General features: G+C 46.3%; 1 protein-coding gene across 1 annotated transcript in view; it reads right to left on the bottom strand.

Moving 5' to 3' along the window:
- The window catches only part of LOC134927385 (ATP-dependent translocase ABCB1-like), a 943,310-nt gene that overhangs the window by 652,557 nt on the left and 272,318 nt on the right, over positions 1–18,435 (bottom strand). The window contains exons 10-11 of the mRNA XM_063921755.1: positions 5,461–5,631; positions 5,209–5,370 (exon numbers count right to left, since the gene is read on the bottom strand). Coding sequence (XP_063777825.1) covers positions 5,209–5,370; positions 5,461–5,631 — 333 coding nt within the window. The remainder of the gene's footprint in view (positions 1–5,208; positions 5,371–5,460; positions 5,632–18,435) is intronic.

Genomic DNA, 18,435 nt, shown 5'->3' with positions numbered 1-18,435 from the left:
TGGAAGAAAATCGACAGGGCCGAAATTTGAACCTTAATGGACCCCAATTTTAGGCCCATAGACACTCCTGTTTGCAGGAAATGCAGGAATCGACCGAGTTGAAATTCCTCCGTGGGGCCTTCCTGGCCTCACACCACGCAACATATTTTCGCCAAATGCGGTGATAATGTTGTGCGGTCACCTCCTTCCTGGCTTTGACCAGGGTAGGGATAACCACTTCCGGAATGCCTTTTTCCTTTAAGATCCGGCGTTCAACCGCCATGCCGTCAAACGCAGCCGCGGTAAGTCTTGGAACAGACATGGTCCTTGCTGAAGCAAGTCCCTTCTTAGCGGCAGAGGCCATGGGTCCTCTGTGAGCATCTCTTGAAGTTCCGGGCACCAAGTCCTCCTTGGCCAATCCGGAGCCACGAGTATAGTTCTTACTCCTCTCCGTCTTATAATTCTCAGTACCTTGGGTATGAGAGGAAGAGGAGGGAACACGTACACTGACTGGTATACCCACGGTGTTACCAGAGCGTCCACAGCTATTGCCTGAGGGTCCCTTGACCTGGCGCAATACCTGTCCAGTTTTTTGTTGAGGCGGGACGCCATCATGTCCACCTTTGGTTTTTCCCAACGGTTTACAATCATGTGGAAGACTTCCGGATGAAGTCCCCACTCTCCCGGGTGGAGGTCGTGCCTGCTGAGGAAGTCTGCTTCCCAGTTGTCCACTCCCGGAATGAACACTGCTGACAGTGCTATCACATGATTTTCCGCCCAGCGAAGAATCCTTGCAGCTTCTGCCATTGCCCTCCTGCTTCTTGTGCCGCCCTGTCTGTTTACGTGGGTGACTGCCGTGATGTTGTCCGACTGGATCAGCACCGGTTGACCCTGAAGCAGAGGTCTTGCTAGGCTTAGAGCATTGTAAATTGCCCTTAGCTCCAGTATATTTATGTGGAGAGAAGTCTCCAGACTTGACCACACTCCCTGGAAATTCCTTCCCTGTGTGACTGCTCCCCAGCCTCTCAGGCTGGCATCCGTGGTCACCAGGACCCAGTCCTGAATGCCGAATCTGCGGCCCTCTAGTAGATGAGCACTCTGCAGCCACCACAGAAGAGACACCCTTGTCCTTGGAGACAGGGTTATCCGCTGATGCATCTGAAGATGTGATCCGGACCCTTTGTCCAGCAGATCCCACTGAAAAGTTCTTGCGTGAAATCTGACGGATGGAATCGCTTCCTAAGAAGCCACCATTTTTCCCAGGACCCTTGTGCAATGATGCACTGACACTTTTCCTGGTTTTAGGAGGTTCCTGACTAGCTCGGATAACTCCCTGGCTTTCTCCTCCGGGAGAAACACCTTTTTCTGGATTGTGTCCAGAATCATCCCTAGGAACAGCAGACGTGTCGTCGGAATCAGCTGCGATTTTGGAATATTTAGAATCTACCCGTGCTGTTGTAGCAGTACCCGAGATAGTGCTACTCCAACCTCCAACTGTTCCCTGGACTTTGCCCTTATCAGGAGATCGTCCAAGTAAGGGATAATTAAGACGCCTTTTCTTCGAAGAAGAATCATCATTTCGGCCATTACCTTGGTAAAGACACGGGGTGCCGTGGACAATCCAAACGGCAGCGTCTGAAACTGATAGTGACAGTTCTGTACTACGAACCTGAGGTACCCTTGGTGAGAAGGGCAAATTGGGACATGGAGGTAAGCATCCTTGATGTCCAAGGACACCATATAGTCCCCTTCTTCCAGGTTCGCTATCACTGCTCTGAGTGACTCCATCTTGAATTTGAACCTTTGTATGTAAGTGTTCAAAGATTTCAGATTTAGAATAGGTCTCACCGAGCCGTCTGGCTTCGGTACCACAAATAGTGTGGAATAATACCCCTTTCCCTGTTGTAGGAGGGGTACTTTGATTATCACCTGCTGGGAATACAGCTTGTGAATTGCTTCCAATACTGCCTCCCTGTCGGAGGGAGACGTTGGTAAAGCAGACTTCAGGAACCTGCGAGCGGGAGACGTCTCGAATTCCAATCTGTACCCCTGGGATACTACCTGTAGGATCCAGGGGTCCACTTGCGAGTGAGCCCACTGCACGCTGAAACTCTTGAGACGACCCCCCACCGCACCTGAGTCCGCTTGTAAGGCCCCAGCGTCATGCTGAGGACTTGGCAGAAGCGGTGGAGGGCTTCTGTTCCTGGGAAGGGGCTGCCTGCTGCAGTCTTTTTCCCTTTCCTCTACCCCGGGGTAGATATGACTGGCCTTTTGCACGCTTGCCCTTATGGGGACGAAAGGACTGAGGCTGAAAAGACGGTGTCTTTTTCTGCTGAGAGGTGACTTGGGGTAAAAAGGTGGATTTTCCAGCTGTTGCCGTGGCCACCAGGTCCGATAGACCGACCCCAAATAACTCCTCCCCTTTATACGGCAATACTTCCATGTGCCGTTTGGAATCCGCATCACCTGACCACTGTCGTGTCCATAAACATCTTCTGGCAGAAATGGACATTGCACTTACTCTTGATGCCAGAGTGCAAATATCCCTCTGTGCATCACGCATATATAGAAATACATCCTTTAAATGCTCTATAGTCAATAAAATACTGTCCCTGTCAAGGGTATCAATATTTTCAGTCAGGGACTCTGACCAAGCCACCCCAGCGCTGCACATCCAGGCTGAGGCAATCGCTGGTCGCAGTATAACACCAGTATGTGTGTATATACTTTTTAGGACATTTTCCAGCTTCCTATCAGCTGGCTCCTTGAGGGCGGCTGTATCCGGAGACGGTAACGCCACTTGTTTTAATAAGCGTGTGAGTGCCTTATCCACCCTAGGGGGTGTTTCCCAACGCGCCCTAACTTCTGGCGGGAAAGGGTATAATGCCAATAATTTCTTAGATATCAGCAATTTTTTATCGGGGGAAACCCACGCATCATCACACACTTCATTTAATTCATCTGATTCAGGAAAAACTACGGGTAGTTTTTTCACACCCCACATAATACCCTTTCTTGTGGTACTTGTAGTATCAGAAATATGCAAAGCCTCCTTCATTGCCGTGATCATGTAACGTGTGGCCCTACTGGAAAATACGTTTGTTTCTTCACCGTCGACACTGGAGTCAGTGTCTGTGTCTGTGTCGACCGACTGAGGTAATGGGCGCTTTAGAGCCCCTGACGGTGTTTGAGACGCCTGGACAGGCACTAACTGATTTGCCGGCTGTCTCATGTCGTCAACAGTTTTTTGTAAAGTGCTGACACTATCACGTAATTCCTTAAATAAGACCATCCAGTCAGGTGTCGACTCCCTAGGGGGTGACATCACTAATACAGGCAATTGCTCCGCCTCCACACCATTTTCCTCCTTATACATGTCGACACACGCGTACCGACACACAGCACACACACAGGGAATGCTCTGATAGAGGACAGGACCCCACTAGCCCTTTGGGGAGACAGAGGGAGAGTTTGCCAGCACACACCAGAGCGCTATATATGTATAGGGACAACCTTATAAGTAAGTGTTTCACCCTTATAGCTGCTAAAATATGTTTATATGCCAAATTAGTGCCCCCCCCCTCTCTTTTTTACCCTGTTTCTGTAGTGTAGTGACTGCAGGGGAGAGACAGGGAGCTTCCCTCCAGCGGAGCTGTGAGGGAAAATGGCGCTTGTGTGCTGAGGAGATAGGCTCCGCCCCCTTCACGGCGGCCTTTCTCCCGCTTTTTATGAGGTAAAATGGCAGGGGTTAAATACATCCATATAGCCCAGGAGCTATATGTGATGTATTTTTAGCCACAGATAGTGTTTTCATTGCGTCTCAGGGCGCCCCCCCCAGCGCCCTGCACCCTCAGTGACCGGAGTGTGAAGTGTGCTGAGAGCAATGGCGCACAGCTGCAGTGCTGTGCGCTACCTTTATTGAAGACAGGATGCCTTCTGCCGCCGATTTCTGGACCTCTTCACTCTTCTGGCTCTGTAAGGGGGCCGGCGGCGCGGCTCCGGGACCCATCCATGGCTGGGCCTGTGATCGTCCCTCTGGAGCTAATGTCCAGTAGCCAAGAAGCCCAATCCACTCTGCACGCAGGTGAGTTCGCTTCTTCTCCCCTTAGTCCCTCGATGCAGTGAGCCTGTTGCCAGCAGGACTCACTGAAAATAAAAAACCTAAGTCTAACTTTTACTCTAAGCAGCTCAGGAGAGCCACCTAGATTGCACCCTTCTCGGCCGGGCACAAAAACCTAACTGAGGCTTGGAGGAGGGTCATAGGGGGAGGAGCCAGTGCACACCACCTAGTCCTAAAGCTTTTACTTTTGTGCCCTGTCTCCTGCGGAGCCGCTAATCCCCATGGTCCTGACGGAGTCCCCAGCATCCACTTAGGACGTCAGAGAAAGACATACAAGGATATAGCCTTTAACCTAAATAGATTAGGGAATGCAATATAATTCAGGTTGAATTCGATGGACTACTAGTCTTTTATCAACCTCACCGACTATGTTACTATGTTACTATGTTATTGAGGTTAATAATACTGTAGGATCAAAAATACCCCCAAATTCGGTGATTTTAGCTGTTTTTATGTTTGTTTGTTTTTAATCCAGAGCCAAAACGAAAACCAGAAAGGGTGATCTTGGCAAAACCAATCCATATCCAAAACACGACTGGAGATCCAGATCCAAGATCGAAACACAAAACCCGCAAAGTGTCCACTTCACATCTCTAGTTTTCACTATATTAGCTAAAGGTTCATTTTAAACCAGCCCATGAACCACACTATTAGGGATGTGACTAGACATTTGAGGGCCCCAAAGCAAATGTTTGCAAAGGTACGCATGTTCATAATAAGGATTAACAAAAACACATAAACAACCCCTAAACTGTTATGCCCAAAGCAGCTGCTACCATGTTTGTTACACCTTTATGCAACATTTCCTTCAGGTATCCCATTGAACTAGCATGTTCCACTCTCTGATACAGGACCAGTGTTCCATCCATCTCCATACGTTGGATATCTATGACACTAGAGGATACACAGAGCCACTGTAGTAGTCTATTTTATGTCTTCTCATGCAACCACCATTTTTATAGTCATTTATTCCAATAATGTGTTTTAACTTATTTATTCCATTTACAGTTTTGATAAATGACACTAAAGTGTAGAGATTCATCATATGACAACTATACTGTGAAATACTCTTCCAAACCTCCCCACAGGTGCTGTGCAGAAACCATTACCTGAAGCATCACAAGAGAATGGTAGATTCCCTCCTTGCTCATGAGCTCATCATGCGACCCTTGCTCCACAATCACACCTCCATGAAAGGTAGCGATGACATCAGCTGTCCTGATAGTAGACAGTCTATGGGCTATCATAATAGTGGTCCGACCAGCCCTGGCCTTAAAAGTAATAACAAAGCAATAATTACACACTAATACACTATATTATGCAATTTCTCTATAGGAGTATATGTGCATGTGTTATGTTACCGTATCTAAGGCAGCTTGTACTATAGCTTCACTTTGTTTGTCCAAAGCTGATGTTGCTTCATCAAGAAGCAGAATTTTGGGATTTCTTACGAGAGCTCGTGCTATAGCGATCCTCTGCTTCTGTCCGCCACTCATCTGGGCTCCTCTCTCACCAACCATTGTGTTAAATTGCTGCAGAAAGAACTTTAATTAAATAAGTTGACTAGTTTCTTTATGATTACTTAGTTACATATGTCCAGCACTTTATACAGTATAAGCATCTTTAAAGTATTTATAGTGAAAGCAAATGTAATTCAACTGCACTTGTTTTGTGAAGATTTTATTGTTAGACTACTTTTCTGTGAGAGCAAACCTGGTTATTACAGCATCATAATGCTGTTTTATATTTTAACCTGTGGTCAGGGATGGTTTTGACCTTTGCTGGGTCCAAGGCATAAAAAAAAAAAAAAAAAAAAGAAATTTTGTCACTTGTATAAAATGTCCTACAGTATATCACAGTGGGTATAATTCAGATGCGTTTGTTTGGTGCTGCTGTCACTGCTGCTTTCTTGCAAACAGCATTGGTTGTTCTGTATGGTAATGCAGCAGGAGGCATCTATTATAAGCAGAAGCATCCTGCTACAGTAGTGATCCGACCTTCTATCCTAGAACACAGCTTTGAATTAGTGGACTCACAATCGATTGGCTTGCGGCACCCATGGTACCAAGCAAGCCATCTGTCGCAGAGGCCAGGAAATTTCTGTGAAACCATGGAGGTCCCTGGTCTCTTCCCTTCCTCTAAACATTGGCGACTTGCCTACTTTTTGGGAAACAAAGGTCATTGCAGCCAGAACCATCATTGGTATGAAACTGTGCAATAGTGTACCATCAATGATTCCTGCTGGTGGCGGCACAGGGCGACTGGCTGACATCCTAGTAGCTCTGTGCTGCAGTGTAAGCCTAAAAAAATGTATTGAGCCCACGTCTACCATCTGTGGTGAAAAGCTGTATCTCCACCATCGATGGTAAAACCATCTAATATCTGCGTCTGACCATTGATGGGTTCATGTGCCCGTGAATAGCTTTCAAGAAAGTCTAATAAGTTTGAATTTTCAAATTGTCCACAAAAGAAATGAAGTGCTGCTTTCTCACACTAATAGTGGTGGCGTGTGGAGCCTCAATCACTGACAGTCTGCTGCTGATATGCGTCCTATGTGTCAGGACCAGCTCACGCACATGCAGAATGGTTCTTACACATGTGAAAAAATTGGTACTTTGTGACAATGGGAGCACCTCCAACCAAATCTGAATCAGGCCCACTGTGTCTGGCAACAACACTAGTACTACAAAAGCTTGTAATCACCCCTTGGAAAGCTGCCGGCATTCCTACATCAAAGGAGTGAATATTTGTCTCTGAACAGAGCATGCTCAGAGAGGGTGAACAGGCAACAGCAGACCCTAGCACAACATAGGGGTCTATTCATGAAGCAGTGCAAAGAGTGGAAAAGTGAGCCAGTGGAGAAGTTGCCTATGGAAACCAATCAGCTGCTCTGTACAATTGTATAGTATGCAAATTATAAATGTTACTTCAATGCTAATTGGCTGCTATGGGAAACTTCTCCACTTGCTCACTTTCTCCACAATTTTCATTGTTTCATGAATAGACCCTTAATGTTTTAGGGATACTACTGATACACACTGACTGCATCAATAGATGCTCACAAGCTGGTTTCTACCCCATGGTCTCCTTTGTTTGGGAACAAGGTAATAGAAAGGAGATGACCTGATCAGTCTTGCAAAGGGGACTATAACAGAAGGGGAATATTTATATTTGTGGAAAATGGCGGATACATATCAACCAATGTTGCCACTTTTTGCAGAAAATATTCTTTTGCACTGAATCAAGCATGAAGAACCGGATCAATCATGATAAAACAGATGACCCAGTGAAGAAGTCCTTTGGGATCCAAAAAGGACTGCATGTCTTTTGCAGATGTTGAAAAGCTGAATCTTGCACTGACCCATATTCCCTCGGTAAAAAGGGTAGACTCACTGGAACAGGTACAGTAAGTACTGAGTAATATTAGGTTATATTGTTAATGTAACGGGCCCAGAGTCTTTAAAAATAAATAAATAAATGAAACAAACAAAATAAAAAGAAATAAAATAATTAAATTAAAGAAAAATAAAGACAAATGTGAGGTTTTCAAATCTTTACTGAGCATGTGCAATGGGGAATCTTGTCTTTACTGTGAAGAATGACATGGTGGGAGACAGAAGTCTCCTACTTAGCTCAAGAGAGACCTGAAGTTACTCACTGATAAAACCACTGTTCCAGCATCCTGCACTGCTACCTACATACAGTCATTGGCTGGTGAACTGTATGAAACCCCACTCTGCTCAAGCTCTGCTCTATCACCATTGTACAAGTAACAGTGAGTAAGGCTGTACCTGCTATCTATTAATAAACCAACGCCACTGGTCCATGTAACTTGGCATAGTTTGTTCATAGTTTGAGGCATCTGCTTATGTGTGCCTATATCACACTGCAATATCAACACATGCACACATCATTTCCAACAGATTATAGGCCAAGGTACAGTATTAGGAAACCCAGAGCAGCACACATCATGTGTAGTGCAGAGTACCATAGAACAAAGAGTGAAGAAAGTACAGAGTGTTTTCAGTAAAATGTGGCAGTATGGAAGTTGTTTAGTGCACAAAAGCTGCATACAGAAGTTTTGTCTGTAAGATGCATGAATACAGTATCTACAGTACACCTATAAAGGGGTTCATCAAGCTAAATGGTGCGCAGAAGGATACACCCTGGACGTTTGCTAAGGAAAAACAATTTAAGCATGAAAGATTGTGGAAGGTTACAATAGATTCTGGTGCAGATGCAAGCACAGATGATGCAGAGGGGGCCATGGGCACTATTTTTTAATTGTGGAGTCATTTCCCAAATCAGTAAGCATAGCAACAAAACCATTTGAGATACTACATTCAGTTGGAAGTAAGGTCTGTAAGTTCATAGAGATACTTTTTGACATGTTATGATGATTTCACAAAGATAACACGTATACTTCAACAAAGAGAAATCTGAAGTGGTGAAAAAGATTGCAGGCTACAAAAGTCATGTAGAAAATAAAACAGTTCACAGACTCAAGACCTTTATATCTGATAATGGTGGAAAATATCTCAACAGAGAAGTGAAACAATTCTTATGAAAATATGAAATAGAGCATAAATTGATCATTGTCTATACTCCTGAGCAAAATGGTGTAAGTGAACGAGTATACCAGACAATAGTAGTGAAAGCAAGATGCATGCTGAAGGATGCAGGCCTAGAGAAACAGTTTCAGGCAGAAGCAGTGTCCACAGCACTTTATATCAAAAATTGGTCTCCTACAGTTGTCCTAAAGGACTTAACACCTATTGAAGCACGGTCAAGAGAAACCCTGTGTAAAGCATCTTGGAAGTACTACCTATGTCCATAAACCAAAGGAAAGAATGCACAAGCTGGATTTAAAATCAGTGAAATTCATCATGTTTGGCTACTGCCATAACAGCAAGAGTTACAGATTATGGAATCCAAATACCAAAAAGCTAGATATGTTATATGTAAAGACATAGCACAAGTTGTAGAAAAGCTGGATGTTGATATGCAGATCAAGTATGTGTCACTGAAAATGCTGCCAGTAGCTGGAGATATATTTGAGTCAGAGACCATCAGCATGGAAGTTCAACCACAAAAGAGATCTTCTGCAAGATAAAATATTGGCAAAGCATCTAAAAGGTATTTTTAAGAATTTGCAAACATTGCAGTCAGTGATCCTCAAGATACAGTATCCAGAAACCAAAACTAAAGTCTTAATGGTGTGACTGGAAATCCAAGACAGGCAATGAGTCTTTGCAAGATTTAAAAACCATGAGTGTGAAAGAGATGGTGTCGGGATCCTGGCACTTGGAATGCCAGCAGTCAGAATATCAACAACATCCTGATGCTCAGAATCCCGACACCCACTAAGTAAGTATGCTAACCTTAATCCTTACCCTCCCTAGCCCTCCTTACTTGTAGCCTGACCCTAAGGCCTCAAAGCCTAACCCTGACCCTACCTAATGGTGCCTAACACTAACCTTCCAGCATTGCAATTTATGTTGGGATCCCGGCGCCAGTATTACAAGCAGTGTCGGGATTCCAGCATTGGTATTCCATCTGCTGGGATTCTGAATACCAGGATCCTGACCAGATCTTAAAAAAAGCATCAAGAATCATGATATTGACAGTAATACATTCACAAATTTGTGAGTCGAGATACTGTTGTTGTGGCACATGCTGTCAGTAAGGAAGTTTTACAAATGTATCTTTCAAGAAGGCCAAGCTTAAGTAATATTATATATTGAATCCTTTTCATGTGTGTAATCCGATTTGTTTTACAGTTCACTACAAAAAATGTGATATTAAATGTTTGAGTAACATGGAGATGTTTGTAGTTAGGGGGTGTTGAAAGAGGAGTGTGCTACTGCACATACTCTAGTCTTCCTGTTCTCCATGGATGCTTAATAAACTAGCCCAAGATGACAACCATTAACTCCACTGAGCATGTGCAGGGGCCATTTTGCCGTTATTGTGAAGAGTGTGACACAGGTCCCTGTAGAGGCCTGCTATTACCTGCTGGAAAAAACAGCTGTTCCAGCATCCTGCACTGCTTCCCACTACCCATAAATACTCACTGTTGTGGGAGCACACCACTCCGCTGAAGCTCCACTCCATCACTAGAGTACATCTAACAGTGAATATGGTTGTACCTGTTATCTGTCAAAAAGCTAACAACATTGGTTAAGTAACTGGGATGTTCATAGTTTGAGTTATCTGCTGGTGTGTTCCTATATAACTTTGCAAGATAAACACCTGTACAACCTGGGCTGCAGCGCTGACTACCTAGTGCAGGGGGGGGGGGGGCCCTAAGCACATATAAACATGCATGTGAATACGTATGTAATATATATATATAATATGGGATTGGCAGTGGTGCATGTATCATAAGCGCCATTCAGAAACAGGAACTCAGCATTAGGCTTCACTCTCCTAAACCCACCCCCATACTCCTGTGAATCTAGCCTATAAGAGTCTCGGTGCGGGCTTAGGAGAGTGAATTTTAATGCCGAGTCCCAGGTTCTGTATGGCAGCTGTGATATACAGTGCCACTGACAATCCTGAATACACTGCCAACACATATATTACATACATCTTTATATGTATGTTTATATGTGCTTAGAAGTTTTTTGATGATCATCTCATGGTTGTCAGGAATCGACTTACCAAGCTGACATCCGTCCGCCGCTGCGGACTCCGTCCTGGCTCCCTGCGGTCACCTGTCACCTATGCCCCTGCCATGGGACATCATCAAGGGCCTGGGAACACTCCTGAGACAGCGGGCATGTAGCGCGCCGCGTCCCTGCTAGGCCGCAGCGTGGGCGCCGCCATGACAGTCTGTAAACAGCCAGTATACTGCGGCCAATCCGGTGCTTGGCCGCACCCACTTTCCTTCACTCATCCAATCCCTGTGCACCATGGGGTACATAAGAGACTGCAGGATCAGTCTGCAGGCATCCTGGACTTTGTGTCACTCCAGCGACCCATGTGAAAGGATCTGTTCCTGTTCCTCCTGTGTTCCTGGTTCTCTGGTTAAGAACTTGTACTCCTGGTTACTCTGCACAGCTCCGTGGAACTTCAAGGCCCAGCAATACCTGCAACCTGCAAACAAGGCTTCACACTCATCACCACCTTGTGTGCTTCAGCCTGCAGTTGAAGACTGACTCCAGGTGTGTTTCATTCCTCCACCTGTGATACAGCTTGCTGCTGCCAGTGCCTCATCACCTGCACTGTGAAGTCAGACTCCTGCCTCTGCTCAGGTTTGCCATTCTACACCTTGCTGCCTAAGTTTCCTGTTTTAAAACCTGCACTGGTTTCCAAACCAGAACCATTTCACAAGCACTTGTTCCTCTGTTTATATATTACCGGATATTATTTTCTCAAGTCATCTGTCATCCATTGCCATAGACTTTCAGTTATCATACTGAGTGATTGACTTTATTCATCTGTTATTATTGTTTCTGCTACCATTCTGTATTATATCATCTGCCAAATAAAATACCATTGCGCTCATGCGCAGGAACGTTATCCAGCCTCCTCGTTTTCTCCCATCTACCTCCACTGACCCACTAGCGCCCCCTCCGGGGACACAGCCCAAACACAATCTGACAGTAAGTCCAGGATCGATGGACTCGGATGGTGGACGGAGTGTGGGGTCAGAGGCCTTGCAAAATCTGGTCTCCCGTCTGGATGGTCAAGAGGTTGCGCAGCAGCAGATGCTTCAATTCCTGCAAGGGATGTCCTCCCGATTAGATACACTACAGCAATCCCTGCCTAGTGTACTCTCTCCTACTGTTCCTGCTACTCCAGCACCTGCCAGTGCTGTGAGTTCTTCTATGCCGGCTGCATCAGCTCCAGTGTCACGTCTGCACCTGCCCGTGCCGAGCAAGTATGATGGCAGTCCTAAGTTATGTCGCGGGTTTCTCAACCAATGTGAAATACAGTTTGAGTTATTGCCACATAATTTCCCCACGCCAAGATCCAAGGTTGCCTACATCATCTCCTTACTCTCTGGATCTGCTCTGAGTTGGGTGTCTCCTCTGTGGGAATGTGCTGACCCTCTGATTAACAACTACACAGACTTCGTGTCGACCTTCAGACGGATCTTTGACGAGCCTGGTCGTGCAACATCAGCTTCGGCAGACCTGATCCAACTTCGTCAAGGTGCTCGAAGCATGGGACAATATGTCATCCAGTTCCAGACGTTGGCTGCAGAGATTCAGTGGAACAACCAAGCTCTGGTAGCAGCTTTCTGGCACGGACTCTCGGATCGGATCAAGGATGAACTGGCGACCCGTGACATTCCTGTTCAACTGTCTGATCTGATCTCCCTGTGCATTAAGTTGGACTCTCGCATCCGCGAACGCAATAATGAACGCGCTCGGAGTGAGCCACGCAGATCAAGGTTCATACCTTCTGTACAGTTCCAGTCTCCCTCTTCTGACGAGCCTATGCAGATAAATAGGTCCCGCCTAACTCCTGAAGAGCGGGCAAGAAGAATACGGGAGAGACTCTGCCTATACTGTGCTGCTGCGGGCCATCAGATTAACTCCTGCACGGTGCGTTCGGGAAACGCCAGATCCTGACTTGTAAAGGAGGAGTCAAGTTAGGATCTTTCAGTCAAGCTCCTTCTCAACAAGACCTCATTCTTCCAGTGACGCTAGAGACTCCAGTTGGGCTCCAGTCTGCGTCAGCATTAGTGGACTGCGGTGCTGCAGGAAACTTTATCACCCAAGCTGCGGTAAATAAATTTTGCCTATCTACCTGTGAACTTTCTTGTCCAGTTTACATTACTGCTGTGGATGGTAGTCGAATCTCCAAGGGGAACATTTCTCATCAAACTGTTCCAGTGGTTCTGGGAGTTGGATTTCTCCATTCTGAACTGATCAAGTTCCTGGTCATCCCTCAAGCCACCCAGGAGATTGTCTTGGGCATGCCCTGGCTCCAGCTACATAATCCACAGTTTGACTGGTCAACGTTGCAGCTTACCTCATGGGGTTCACATTGTCATCAATCCTGCTTAGCCCAAGTGTGTCCCATTAAGTCTACCGAAGTAAAGACACAGTCAAGTCTCCCAGCAGCTTATCAAGACTTCTCAGACGTCTTCTGTGAAAAGGCTGCTGATATCCTGCCGCCCCATAGGGAATGGGATTGTCCCATCGATCTCCTTCCTGGCAAGAAGCCACCTAGGGGGCGCACCTACCCGTTGTCTGTTCCTGAAACTGAGGCGATGAGTAATTACATCAGAGAGAATCTTCAGAAGGGATTCATCCGTCCGTCATCATCTCCCGCTGGTGCAGGTTTCTTCTTTGTTAAAAAGAAGGATGGAGGACTGCGTCCATGCATTGACTATCGGGGTCTCAATGACATTACCATCAAGAATAGTTATCCATTACCACTCATTACCGAATTATTTGACAGAGTTAAAGGAGCCCGCATCTTCACCAAGTTAGATCTCCGCGGTGCCTATAATCTCATCAGAATCCGGAGTGGTGACGAGTGGAAGACAGCTTTCAACACTCGAGATGGCCATTATGAATACCTGGTAATGCCATTTGGGTTGAGTAATGCTCCAGCAGTGTTCCAACACTTTGTGAACGAAATCTTTCGTGATGTCCTGTATAAGTACCTCGTTGTTTACTTAGATGATATCCTTATCTTCTCCCAAGACCTTCCATCTCATCGTCTACAAGTTTGTGAAGTTCTCCGACGTCTTCGTGAGAACCGGCTCTACGGGAAACTATCTAAATGCACCTTTGAAGTTCCCTCTATACCCTTCCTGGGTTATATAATTTCCGGATCGGATCTTCAGATGGACCCGACAAAATTGGAAGCTATTGCCAATTGGTCCATTCCAAACTCTCTCAAGTCTATCCAGCGATTCCTGGGTTTCGCCAACTACTATAGAAAATTTATTCGAGGATTCTCCACTCTCATCGCTCCTATTACCAACCTGACTCGGAAAGGGGCAGACCATTCCAACTGGTCAGAAGAAGCCTTGGCAGCCTTCCAGAAGATCAAGCTAGCCTTTATGTCTGCTCCAGTGCTGTCTCAGCCAGATGTCAACAGACCATTCGAGTTGGAGGTAGATGCCTCTACAGTTGGGGTTGGAGCTGTTCTCTCCCAGAAGGGATCCGATGGGAAAGTCCACCCTTGTGGATTTTATTCTCGAAAGTTTCTTCCTGCAGAAGCTAACTACTCCGTGGGAGATCAAGAACTACTGGCGATCAAGCTGGCTCTCGAGGAATGGAGATATCTCCTAGAAGGGGCCAAACATCCGTTTAATATCTACACGGATCATAAAAACCTGCTATATTTAAAGGCAGCTCAGTGCCTTAACCCTCGCCAGTCCAGGTGGGCTATGTTTTTCTCACGTTTTAATTTCAAGCTTCATTTCCGCCCAGGTTCGCAGAATGTGAAAGCCGACGCGTTATCCCGATCCATGGAATCTGAAGAAGGAACATCTGACTCAGTGCCACATTCCATCCTGAGTCCCGTGGTTTTCGCTGCATCTCAAGTCTCCCCAGCTCCTCCTCCTGGTAAGACTTTTGTTTCCCCAGATCTCCGTCCCAAGTTGCTATCTTGGGCCCATCAATCCAAGTTCACTGGTCATCCTGGGGTCCTGAAGACCTTCAAGTTCCTTTCTGCTACATATTGGTGGCCAAAGATGAAAATGGACATCCAGGATTTCGTGGCATCCTGTCCTAAATGTGTGCAGCACAAGACTCCTCGTCAGTCTCCAGCAGGTCAGTTACAACCACTGTCTATCCCTAGTCGTCCCTGGTCACACCTGTCCATGGATTTTATCACCGACCTTCCTCCTTCTCAAGGACATAATACCATTTGGGTTGTAGTGGACAGATTCACCAAGATGGCTCATTTTGTTCCTCTCCAGGGTCTCCCTTCTGCCCCAAAACTTGCCCAAATCTTCCTACGGGAGATTTTCCGCTTACATGGTTTACCCTCTGAAATAATATCTGACCGGGGGGTACAGTTTGTAGCGAGGTTTTGGAGGGCCCTCTGTTCTGCCATGCAGGTCAAACTGAAGTTTTCATCTTCATACCATCCTCAGACGAATGGGCAGACAGAGAGGGTCAATCAAGAACTTGAGACTTTCTTAAGATTATATGTTTCATCTTCCCAGGATGACTGGTTCGATCTGCTCCCATGGGCCGAGTTTGCCCACAACTTTCGATACCATACTGCCACTGAAACGACACCATTCTTTGCAGTATATGGGCAACATCCCCGTGTACCTGATTTCCAAGAACTCCCTCATATGGATGTTCCTGCTGCCACTACTGCTCTGACTCAGTTTTCATCTATTTGGAGAAAAATTCACGTTTCCCTCAAAAAGGCCTCCAGTCGGTACAAGGTCTTTGCCGACCGCAAGAGACGTGCGGTTCCCCATTTGAAACCTGGGGACAAGGTTTGGCTATCAACCCGTAACCTCCGTCTCAGGGTCCCATCCATGAAGTTTGCACCACGCTTCATTGGTCCTTACCCTGTCGAAAGAGTCATCAACCCAGTGGCCTATAAATTAAAGTTACCATCTTCCCTTCGTATACCTAACGCTTTTCATATTTCTCTCCTCAGACCTCTAGTCCTAAACCGCTTTCAGAATACTCTTCCAGTAGGTCCCAAGGTTCGAACTCAGCGGGGCGTGGAATTCGAGATCAACAAAATTCTGGACTCCCGTTGTCGGTATGGACGTCTCCAGTACCTGGTCGATTGGTCCGGTTATGGCCCAGAGGAGAGAAGTTGGGTGAATTCGTCCGATGTCCATGCTCCTAGGTTGGTCCGTGTCTTCCACAGCACTCATCCCTCCAAACCACGTGGGTGTTCGGTGTCCACCCCTAAAGGAGGGGGTACTGTCAGGAATCGACTTACCAAGCTGACATCCGTCCGCCGCTGCGGACTCCGTCCTGGCTCCCTGCGGTCACCTGTCACCTATGCCCCTGCCATGGGACATCATCAAGGGCCTGGGAACACTCCTGAGACAGCGGGCATGTAGCGCGCCGCGTCCCTGCTAGGCCGCAGCGTGGGCGCCGCCATGACAGTCTGTAAACAGCCAGTATACTGCGGCCAATCCGGTGCTTGGCCGCACCCACTTTCCTTCACTCATCCAATCCCTGTGCACCATGGGGTACATAAGAGACTGCAGGATCAGTCTGCAGGCATCCTGGACTTTGTGTCACTCCAGCGACCCATGTGAAAGGATCTGTTCCTGTTCCTCCTGTGTTCCTGGTTCTCTGGTTAAGAACTTGTACTCCTGGTTACTCTGCACAGCTCCGTGGAACTTCAAGGCCCAGCAATACCTGCAACCTGCAAACAAGGCTTCACACTCATCACCACCTTGTGTGCTTCAGCCTGCAGTTGAAGACTGACTCCAGGTGTGTTTCATTCCTCCACCTGTGATACAGCTTGCTGCTGCCAGTGCCTCATCACCTGCACTGTGAAGTCAGACTCCTGCCTCTGCTCAGGTTTGCCATTCTACACCTTGCTGCCTAAGTTTCCTGTTTTAAAACCTGCACTGGTTTCCAAACCAGAACCATTTCACAAGCACTTGTTCCTCTGTTTATATATTACCGGATATTATTTTCTCAAGTCATCTGTCATCCATTGCCATAGACTTTCAGTTATCATACTGAGTGATTGACTTTATTCATCTGTTATTATTGTTTCTGCTACCATTCTGTATTATATCATCTGCCAAATAAAATACCATTGCGCTCATGCGCAGGAACGTTATCCAGCCTCCTCGTTTTCTCCCATCTACCTCCACTGACCCACTAGCGCCCCCTCCGGGGACACAGCCCAAACACAATCTGACAATGGTACTTAGGTAATTTAGAAGAATATTGTGAGATCTCCTGTGTTAGCCATTACATACATCTGTATGAAACTAAAAGCATAATTTCTGCATGGTTATCAAAACAATGATTGATAGATATAACCTTAAGTAACAGAGAGGCATGGAGTCCCTTGCAAGTAATGCCTCAGCAAGGGAACCTGCTTCTTCGTATCTGCAGAAATGAAGAAAACCCAGTTAAAGAGAAAGTCACAGATGCGGCTACCACTCACCAATGACAATGCATGCAAGTGGCGTGGAAGATCTGAAAGTTCTGGCAAGGCTCTCTTCTATATCTTGAAATAGTTCTGCTATGGGTTGTTATAGTGTAGATTAATTTGGGAACCTTGTCAATAATAGCCTTATAATTGTGGTGAGGCTGCTATCTAATATTGCAAAGTCTTAAATAAATATTTATAATAAGAATTTACTCACCGGTAATTCTATTTCTCGTAGTCCCTAGTGGATGCTGGGAACTCCGTAAGGACCATGGGGAATAGCGGGCTCCGAAGGAGGCTGGGGACTCTAGAAAGATTTATGACTACCTGGTGTGCACTGGCTCCTCCCACTATGACCCTCCTCCAAGCCTCAGTTAGGACACTGTGCCCGGACGAGCGTACACAATAAGGAAGGATTTTGAATCCCGGGTAAGACTCATACCAGCCACACCAATCACACCGTATAACTCGTGATATTATACCCAGTTAACAGTATGAAACAACTGAGCCTCTCAACAGATGGCTCAACAATAACCCGATTTAGTTAACAATAACTATGTACAAGTATTGCAGATAAACCGCACTTGGGATGGGCGCCCAGCATCCACTACGGACTACGAGAAATAGAATTACTGGTGAGTAAATTCTTATTTTCTCTGACGTCCTAGTGGATGCTGGGAACTCCGAAAGGACCATGGGGATTATACCAAAGCTCCCAAACGGGCGGGAGAGTGCGGATGACTCTGCAGCACCGAATGAGAGAACTCCAGGTCCTCCTCAGCCAGGGTATCAAATTTGTAGAATTTTGCAAACGTGTTTGCCCCTGACCAAGTAGCTGCTCGGCAAAGTTGTAAAGCTGAGACCCCTCGGGCAGCCGCCCAAGATGAGCCCACCTTCCTTGTGGAATGGGCATTGACAGATTTTTGCTGTGGCAGGCCTGCCACAGAATGTGCAAGCTTAATTGTATTACAAATCCAACGAGCAATAGTCTGCTTAGAAGCAGGAGCACCCAGCTTGTTGGGTGCATATAGGATAAACAGCGAGTCAGATTTTCTGACTCTAGCCGTCCTAGAAACATATATTTTCAGGGCCCTGACCACGTCAAGCAACTTGGAATCCTCCAAGTCCCTAGTAGCCGCAGGCACCACAATAGGCTGGTTCAGGTGAAACGCCGACACCACCTTAGGGAGAAACTGGGGACGAGTCCTCAATTCTGCCCTATCCATATGGAAAATCAGATAAGGGCTTTTACAAGACAAAGTCGCCAATTC

The sequence above is a fragment of the Pseudophryne corroboree genome, chromosome 5 (genome assembly GCF_028390025.1).
Source record: "Pseudophryne corroboree isolate aPseCor3 chromosome 5, aPseCor3.hap2, whole genome shotgun sequence".
Classification (NCBI taxonomy): Eukaryota; Metazoa; Chordata; class Amphibia; order Anura; family Myobatrachidae; genus Pseudophryne; species Pseudophryne corroboree.
This window is presented reverse-complemented; position numbering and strand designations above follow the sequence as displayed.